General features: G+C 53.5%; 1 protein-coding gene across 1 annotated transcript; it reads left to right on the top strand.

Annotated features, from left to right (window-relative positions):
- Nucleotides 1-7,324: 7,324 nt before the first annotated feature.
- Nucleotides 7,325-8,956, top strand: LOC127342411 (uncharacterized). Its single transcript, XM_051368360.1, has one exon. The coding sequence runs from the start codon at nucleotides 7,460-7,462 to the stop codon at nucleotides 8,573-8,575; it is 1,116 nt and encodes a 371-aa protein (XP_051224320.1). The 5' UTR covers nucleotides 7,325-7,459; the 3' UTR covers nucleotides 8,576-8,956.
- The last annotated feature ends 892 nt before the right edge of the window (nucleotides 8,957-9,848 follow it).

Below are 9,848 nucleotides of genomic sequence, written 5' to 3' on the forward strand. Positions count from 1 at the left end.
CCGCCGGTGGGTTTTGACAGCAACATATTCTGGCACGCCCGGTGGGACAAGCTTCTACATCAACCACATCGCCATCTACATCTGAGATGGCGGACGGCACGCCAGTCACGTACGAGGATCTGACCGACGAGCTCAAGAAGAAGTATGACGAGATCAAAGTCATCCTCGAAGCCGATCTCATCGGCTCTTTCCACAGAACCCGTTCACATGGCATCAGGTGGAAGGGGTTCTCGCCTAATGGTGCACTAGATGGGATAGACCTCTGCGCCCGTCGGAAGAACGCACCAGGTCCCTGCGGCAGGAGATCAACTACTTGGTGGCTCACTCGCTACACCGCCACTCTGAGAACCTGGTCAACACGTTGGAGCGTGTCGCTCTTCGCGTGATCCAGGAGATCATGAGGCACCAGTACTCGCCGTCAGGACCAGCTCTCGGGACGCATCAAGGAGAGTTGCCACTCCAGTCCCGTCCACCGCTGCCATTTGCGTTGGCAGCACCAGAAGTGCCGACTTCACCGGCATTCGTCGTCTACAAGATCGGTGGTGACCCTAGTGACTACCAGTTCTTGCTTGAGGCGCCTAAGGAGATCCCTCACGGGTACACGTGCACGTATGTGCCAGATTGCGGTAACTGGGCGCTCACAAACCAGGCCACAACATCAGGGACTTCTGCGAAAACAGGAGGGACGTCAGCGACAGATCTTGAGAAGCAGACGTGGCTAACTAAGTACGCCACCCCGACGAACCTCCAGAGCTCAGCTCCTGCAGTTGGCTCAGAGCTGGAAAAGCAAACATGGCTGGCTAAGTACGCCACCCCGGCGAATCTTCAGAGTTCAACTCCTGCAGCCAGCACAGCGGATCAGATCCAAGCGGCGATAGAAAAAGGGCGTCTGATTTTCAACCAGTACGCCATGAAGGTCGACACCCAACCCTTCCCCGCCGTTAACATGGTAGAATGCACTTACCCTGAAGGTTGCCAGCCAGGGTCCTCGTTCAGCATCAACATGGTAGGACCTGGGCACCACTCTGGCAAAGATGGAGACGAGGGCAGCTGCTCTCGCAGCAAGGACACAGAGGAGGCCGCTCCACGCGATCGGCTCCGTCATGATGGCAAGCGCTACGTAACAGAGGGAGAAGTGAAGAACATAAGATATCAGCGACCCCTCTCTGATCACCTCCTCAACAAATATGTGAGTCAGTATGACCAACGCCGACGATCCAGCGATGATGATGAAAGAGATCGTCTGGCTAGAGAAGCCAGAAGATATCGTCGGCATGATCGCGATGAGGAGGAGCACGAGCGCCGTGCCAAAGAAAAATCAAGGGAGCAAGACGACAACGACAGCACTGGACCGCCCCTTCTTATTACATCGCTGGGATTCAGGAATGAGCCGATTGCCCACAATCGGCAATTGCCCAGAATGCAACCAGAAGAAGAAGGAGGCAGCCAACGTGTCTGTGTTCAGGCGCTTAGGGCCTCTCCCGCCACAAAGCAAACGCGCTGAGTCCCCTCGGTGGGCAGATCTCGAGGATTCAGAAGACGAGGGAGAAGAAGAAGAAGACAGGTACCACCGTCCAAGGTGGTGCCCTGATGGACTCAGCCGTTCACAAAAGCGCAGGGTTCAGCGATTGCGCGGCCTGGAGGAAGCCGAAAGGTTATACTTGCATACGCTAAGGAAGGCACGACCCGATCTGGCTGCGAAAGTTCAGCGAACCCTGGACGAAGAGGGTCGTCCACGGAAAATGGAGTGGCGCCCCAAGCAAAGGAAAGCCGATGATGAAACATCGGCTGGCACAAACATGGTGCTCGTCCTTCCGACGGAGCTTAGTGCTCCACGATTACACAATGCACTCAAGGTGGACGACAGCAAGCGCATCAACATGATAAGGTCAGAGATTGGGCTGGTTTTATCCACCAGCCTGACCGAGTAGCAAGAACAAACCGATGAGCAAACGGGGCGAGGCTGATCCTTGTGATCGGCCCCAGAAATTATGAAGGAGCATTACAGAACCTTCAGTCAGCGCTTCAATCGATATGGAGGCCGATTCCAGCAATCGGCCAAAATTATCTTCACCACATGTTCTGCTTGTGTTCAGCATCGATCTACTGGGTAGCGGCCACGTCGGCGGATGAAAGTCAGCACGAATCCTCGCGGAGCCGACGTGCAAGTGCAGTGCCCTGGCTAACCATAAAAGCCGATATCTGCAGTCACCTGGCAGATTCGGCTCGGGGGGCATATAGTCAGATGAACATGTGCAGATAAACATGTGTAAACATGCGTGCAGTGAAACATTGGGGGCCGATTAGGAAAAATCGGCCAATAAATTTTTTTTTTCATAACATACAGCCGATGCAAGGGCACCGACTTTAGAATTGCACAAGAAGCGAAGCCGATGCGCAGCCATCGACTCTAGTACAGTTACACAAGACCAAGACCTACTGGCTATGTGCTCAAGGTTCACATCAACATCAACGTTCAGTGGAAGAAAGCTGATCAATGACCTGTGCATCATCGCCGGTATTCTCGCCTTAATTAAGGCTCGGGGGGCAGCTAACTTGGTGGATGTTCTGTTTCGGGAGCCGATTGGAGTCGCATCGACTGACCCTGCATCGTGATCTTCTCTGAAAGCAGTTCAGGTGTTGCGAAAGAAAACTGCTAAAGCCACGGAGAGGAGCCGGAAAAGGAGGCCGTCGGCTTTACAGGTTTTGGACCGTCCTGTTGCTGCAAGAAAAGGAAAGGGTCTGTATTCTCAAAAATAGCCGATGAGTGGTCATCGGCTAAGGGATTGCGAAAAATTATGGTCAGATATCAAATCGCAGTCTGAATTTGAGAAGTGCTTGACTGACGGTCTAATCGACATTTGAGTCCGGCTTCACGGGCGTCCAAAGGAAAAGGAATCCGATACGTTGCTATCGGTCTTGGTACGACAAGCGGAAGGAGTGAAATTGGATTAATTGAAAGATGAACTGAAAGAACAATTTTCATTAATTCAAAGGAGCGGCTTTACAAGAAAGAGCCGATGGCTTTCAAAAGAGGGATCTGGTGCTTAGTGCACTGCTACTACTAGTCCTACTCTACTAGTCGTCGCTGTCCTCATCGTCGCCATCGTCGATGTCGTCGGCACTGCTCCCAGGAAGCTCCTCGTCGCTGCTACCCCAGCCCTTGGCCGGAGCTTCGTCTTCTTCGTCATCATCATCATCCTCGTTGTCCGCCCAGGAGCGGAAGCGCTTGGTCGGTGGATACCCGATGGAGGAGGAGGATTCATCCTCCTCCTCTTCCTCCTCGTCATCATCATCGTCCTCGCTGTCCACCCAAGCGCGGAATCGCTTGGCCGGCAGAAGCTTAGCGGGGGAAGGGGGCCGCCCTCCTCTTTTTCTTCCTCTTCCTCTACTTCTTCCCCCTTCCCGTCGGGGGAGGTGGGTTTCGCCCAAGGATGGAGGTCGTCTTCACTTTCGCTTATCAGCTCCCCATCGATGAGGAACTTGAGGTCCTCTTCCCCATCGGTTAGAGGCAGGTCGCCCTCTGGCGCGTGATCGGAGTTCCACTCCGGCTCGCTCGAAGAGAAGGACTGGAGGGAGAGGCCGGAGGAGACAGAGGAAGAGGAAGACATCGCTACAGGGGAAGAGGGTTTTTTGGTGCCGATGGCTGGAACAGAGGAAGGGGATGATGAGGGCTAATCTATCGGCACAGTTAAATAATGAGAAGCCTGGTGGAAATTTAATGCCATTGCAGTTTCCGAGGAAGTGATGCCAAAGCTATCGAATTTTGCAGAGAAGCTGGAAAGACAGGGCATCATGATGAAGAATACTGCGACAGGTCTGCTCTGCCATGACATGACCCTTCGAAGGAAAAACAGAGTGGTTTTGAAATTATCATTGCCAAAACCAGGGGGGCATGTGTTATCACCAGATTTTGGCCAAATCAGGAGGTGGGCCGTAAGGGAGATGGGCTTGGAAGATTACGCGTGGAAGATCTCTGAAGCGGCCTTGCACGAAGAGTTTGGGCTAGATTGCCCGTGTATCTTTAATTATAGCAGATTGCATTTTAGATTGAAAACAGAGTTTGTATCGTGCACGGTGGGGATTGTTCCCACGTTAGAAAGTCCCCTGGACTATAAATATGTATCTAGGGTTTATGGAATAAACAACAACCAACGTTCAACCAACCAAATCAATCTCGGCGCATCGCCAACTCCTTCGTCTCGAGGGTTTCTACCGATAAGCAACATGCTGCCTAGATCGCATCTTGTGATCTAGGCAGCACAAGCTTTATGTTGTTCATGCGTTGCTCGTACTGAAGCCTTTTTGATGGCGAGCAACGTAGTTATCATAGATGTGTTAGGGTTAGCATAGTTCTTCGCGTAACATGCTATCGTAGTGCAACCCTTGCATATCTAGCCGCCCTTACACCTATCTTAGGTGTAGGGGCGGCACCCCGCTTGATCATTATTTAGTAGATCCGATCCGTTACGATTGCTCCTTGTTCATCGAGGATTAGTTTAATATCTGCAATAGTTAGGCCTTACAAAGGGCGGGAGGATCCAGCGGCACGTAGGGTGTCGTTTGCTAGTCCTAGACAGGATGTTCCGGGGATCAACCTCGTGTTGGTTTTTAGGCCTTGTCTAGGATCGGCTTACGATCACCGTGCGTGGCCGCGAGGCCCAATCCTGAGTAGGATGATCCGATTATGCGGTGAAAACCCTAAATCGTCGTAGATCTCATTAGCTTTATCTTGATCAAGCAGGACCACCATATATTCGTGCACCTTGTACGAATCATGGGTGGATCGGCTCCTTGAGCCGATTCACAGGATAACCTGAGAGCCGATCGAGGCTCGTATTTAATGTTTACGTGTATGCCATGCAGGAAACTAAGCGAGGCATCTCCATCACCTTCCTGACCAGGTATAGGTCAGGTGGCACGCCCTTGCATCAGCATCGGACGTGTGTACCAGAGGCTTTGCGGGCCGTCGCTCGGAGGGACCTCGGCCAGCCGCATCCCTAGGTTGTTCCCGGCTCTACGGTGTTGCCCGTCGCTGCCCGCCGGTGGGTTTTGACAGCAACAATATCTTGTTCCAAATGTTGATGATCCATCTTATTCCATATCTTGTTTTGCATCATGTATTGTTAGATTCTCCAAGCACTCGAGATGTACAAATCCAAAAACGAGGACAAGGACTTCATCTTCATGCATTGCTTCAACAAGCTACAAGGTTGCAAAAAATGGGACGACCTCCACCACACTCTACACAAGGACGAGGTAGAAGGGCCAGTGGATCCTGTCGGCGCCTCCACCAGACGCCCCATTGGCAAAAAGAAGGCCAAGGCCGAGAGGAATGCAGCGCCGGTATTGGCCGCCATGGACCCATCCCTCGAGAAGATGACCACCTCATTCTCGGTGGAGAACAAGGAAGCGACGGATAGGGCCGCTGTTGTGTGGAAGGCAATCCTCGACAAGCAAGACATGAAGATCGAGTTGGAGAGGGAAAAGGTGGAGGTGGCGAAGATGGAAGCTCACATCGCTACCATGAAGGCCACCAACAAAGTGACACAACTTTTGTTGGCCAAGATGTCTCAAGAATCCAAGATCTTGATGGCCGACATGGAGAAGATGGACCCATTGGCGCGGGCGCTTTCCACGTTCATGGCTCTGTCGACACCGTCGACGTTCATGCCTCCCCCGGCGACCGTGGATCCTATTGCAACGATGGAGCTGCCTCTGGGGCTCGACGACGATGAGGAAGTCGTCGAGGTTGAGCCGCCGCTGAGCCCGTTCATCTGATGAGTTGGCTTGGAAGCCGAAGTTCCTTTTTGCAGCCGGAAATGGCGATTCGGTGGCCGTATGTTAGCCCAAACTTCATATTCGAAAACCTATTCGAATGGTGGTCGTGTGTTGGCTCAAACTTTAAATTCGTAAACTTATTCAAATTTCTATGCTTTTGTTTGAGTTTTCAATTCAAATCATCTATTGAGACTGTCGTATGGGGCGCGCCGGTGTGGGAGCAGCTCCCCAAAATGGAGGATGATGTGCCGGCGTGCCCCATACGACAGTGCCAGCGACCCTGCCAGCGACTATATGGGACGCGCCGGTGGAGATGCTCTAATTCCAAAGCCGCACTCCCAAGAATAAAGCTTCACCCGGCCAATGAATCAAACGACAGCCAGTGGGTAGAATCGGTGACCGACTTTCCCCCCTCCTAGCTCTCGTCTCGCTATAGTAGATACCCCTGTGGAGCTTTGCTCTTCTTGAGCCTTCCCCTCCTAGTTCCTCTCGCCGGCCTCTCTCCCCCTCGCCGTCGGTGGCCATGGTGGCTGACGGTGGGTGGGAGAGAGGTCTGGCTCCTTCTAGTCTTAGATCTTCTAGTTTTTAGCTCTCTCTCCCGGCGAATAATGAGGCGGCTAGATCCGGATCTGGTGGTGTTGCTTCTCTAGTTCTTCGTTCTCTGAATCTTGGAACTGAGAAGGGCATCAGTGGATCTCATGCTAGCACCTTGGTGCCGCATCCATGGCAAGATCATGTCTCGGCTGGTCTTGCTCCTTCCTTCCCCACCCCTTCTTGCTATAATAAAAAGCCCATGTGGTGCTATTTGGAAGCTCTTGTTGATCCTGGCATGCTAGAGCCCTGCCTTGCTGCCTAGCGAGTTCTTGAACGGGGGGACCTTTGCTGGCTCCGCTGCCTCGCCCCTTTTTCGATGGCCGAAGGGCGGCCCTCGACCAGGAGCTCTACCTCCTCTGGAGGCCCTCTGCTACACAACGCTGGAGCTCGCTCTTGCTACGCCCCAAGTGGTTCATCCCCGATGGTGTTGTCACGACCGGCGCTGGTAGATCTTCGTCAGAATGGAGAGCGACCCGAGCTACTTCCTCTCTGACCTCGGCGTCCTAAGCCTCGAGGTTGCCGGCGACCGGCGGAGAAGGAGACCAAGCACCTGATTGCTTTTTTCTATTTTTTGCTAGGGTCCTTTCTGTAAAGTTCAATGCCATTTCTTCAAATTACAGATTTTCTAGGGCTAGAGATGCAAAAAGGTATTGTTTTGTAATTCCTGTACCCACCGGTATTAATGGATGCTTCCAAGCCTTTCGGGGCCGTTCTTGTTAAAAAAAAAAACGACAGCCCTGACAGTACTTGTGTGCTTTTCCTTTGTGCAAAACCTCTAAAGGCTGGCTGATTCAAGAGCTCTTGGAGCATAGGCCAAATGTGGAGCGAGTCGGTACTGGGTAGCGAGGTAGACTACCAGCCCACGTCGGCCCAGCCCAGCCCAGCCCACGTAGGAAGAAAGAATCAAGCTACGAACCGAGGTGAAGGGAGACTGGAGGCGCTGATGCTATTCTTTTCTTTTCTTTTCTTCCCCCAAATAAGAGAAGAGTAACCCCACTCTCTGCGGCAGAAACCCCCGAGTCCTCCGCCGCCGCCGACAACCACCAACCCTCTTCTCCCCAGCATTCAACCCTAGCTTCCGGCGATGGCCCCGAAGCGCGCCGCCAAGAAGGCGGCCCCGCCGCCACCTCCGCCTCCGCCTCCGCCGGCTGAATCCTCTGAGGACGAGACCCAGTCGCGCTCGCGCTCCGAGGATTCGGAGGACCAAGAGGTCCTCGCCGAGTCCCCTATCCCTGCCCACACTCCCGTCCTCAACAATACGCCTGCGCCGGCACACAAGGGCGATGAGTCGGAGTCGTCTGACGAAGAGGAGGAGGAGCCCGCCCCCGCGGCTCCCGCGGTCCCCAAGAACCAGCCTCCGCCGCCGCAAAAGAAAGTGGATTCCGGCAGCGACGAAGAGGAGGAGGAGGATGGCGACGAGGAAGAGGAAGAGGAGGAGGAGGAGGAGCCCACCCGCGCGGCCCCTCCCTCCGCTCCGAAGAAGCAACCCCCGCAGGATGACTCCGACACTTCCGGCGACGAGGAGGAGGAGGATGAGGCGCCGCCGCAGTCGCCGCCGGAGCCTGCCCCAAAGAAGGCGGCGGAGATCCCGAAGCCCCCGGCGGCGGCCGAGACCAAGAAGCCAGGCCCATTCGAGCGCATGTGGTCCACCAACGACGACGTCCGTATCCTCGAGGCCCTGGCCGCTCACCAAAAGCAGCACGGCGCGCTCCCGCAGCCTGAAGCGCTCGTGGACGTCCTTGCCGGGAAGCTCGACAAATCTGCCTACGGCAGCAAGGAGCTCCAGAACAAGGTCAAAAGCCTCAGGACCCGCTACCTCATACTCAGCAAGAGGGGCCAGCTCCCCAGCAAGGAGCACGACCGCCGGGTCCTGGAGCTCTCCAAGCTCGTCTGGACAAGCACTGACAAGACCTCCCCTGTTGATGCTGCTGCTGCGAATGCGGTGGTGAACGGTCATGAGCCCAAGGGGTTCCAGGAGATGTGTGAGCTGTACCCGCACCTAGCGGAGGAGGTGAAGGGGCTGGAGGCGGCGCGCCCGGGCATGTGCAAGAGGGAGTTCGGGAAGATGGACGATGGCAAGGCGCGTTCCATGGACGAGAAGATCAAGAAGCAGAGGGTGATGCAGATAAAGGTGGAGATGCGCCACGCTGACCTCGTCAAGGAGGTGACCAAGGCTCTGCTCGACCTTGTCGATTCATGAGGAGCTTATATCTCAACTGTATCGATCATCACCTGAAATCGATGCTGATGAGAGCAATGCCGCAACTGCAAGTTGTGACTGTCTTGGTAGTGCAGAAACTCGTATTTTGCTTGAAATTGGCGTATCGATCATCACCTGAAATCGGTGCTGATGAGAGCAATGCCGGAACTGCAAGTTGTGACTGTCTTGGTAGTGCAGAAACTCGTATTTTGCGTGATGATGGCATATGCAAGAATTGTGAAATTTGCTGATAGTGTAAGAATGTTCTAAAATTACGAGTTGTGGTGTCTTCACTAGAATGTTAAATTGTGGCGTGTGATGGTGTAGGAGTGTTTTGTGTGAGGTTATGAAATGCTCGCTGGATGTGTTTGGATGTTCTTATTCTTTACCTGTTGCAGCTTCTTTTAGTGTGTGTTTCTGAATGTGGGTACAGACTGGAGCAATGGGTATAAAAATGCATTCACGGTTAAAATGTTATGATGACTGGCACTCTCATGGCTTGTTTGTCCTCGCCCAAGGTCACCAGCTCATCAGATCATCAGATATGGCTGATGCACGGGGAGGTTGTATTGGTGAAGATCTCTAGCGGTGGCAGTAATACCAGCTCCTACTCGATGCTGCTCATGAGACGAGACCTGGAGACACGAGCGCTCCCCATTCCAATGGCGCCCACCATGTCGACATCGAGACCTCGAAGGTTGTCAGTTTGTCACGGAGTGGCGAGTCCAGAAGGATGGAACTGACATCACGACGCGAGACATTGCCAACGACAGTAAGAGCGTGCAGGTTGAACCCTCCGGGTCAACCTTCTTGGGACCGGATGACAACTGGCTCTGAGGAGGGATATGCGGGATGTGAGGGGCGGGGTGACAGTGGTAGCTCCTCTGAGTCACCGGTGCTGCATTGTTCGCACGACCATCAGATCGCACAGGGCATCAACTTCTAGTGCTCTGCAAGTACTGTGAATGATTCAATTGTTGTTATTTTTCCGAAATGCATTGTTGCTGGTTCAGTGGATGGCAAGATCCGGCTCTACTCAAAAAGATCAACGAGAATGGCGAGAGAGTGTTACCTGAGCTTGGATCACAAATTACTCATGCGGAGTATAATGGGAAGTAGATTTTGGGCACGACAGCCACATACTTGGTCTTGATTTGCACTGCCTTTGTGGACCAAGGTGGGAAAGAGAATACTGGGTTCAATGGGCGTATGGAAATAGGGTCGCAGAACCTAGCTTACTGAAGCTCAGTCCACTTGCTTTGATCTTGGCGGG

Source organism: Lolium perenne, chromosome 3 (assembly GCF_019359855.2).
Source record: "Lolium perenne isolate Kyuss_39 chromosome 3, Kyuss_2.0, whole genome shotgun sequence".
In the NCBI taxonomy this organism is placed as follows: domain Eukaryota; kingdom Viridiplantae; phylum Streptophyta; class Magnoliopsida; order Poales; family Poaceae; genus Lolium; species Lolium perenne.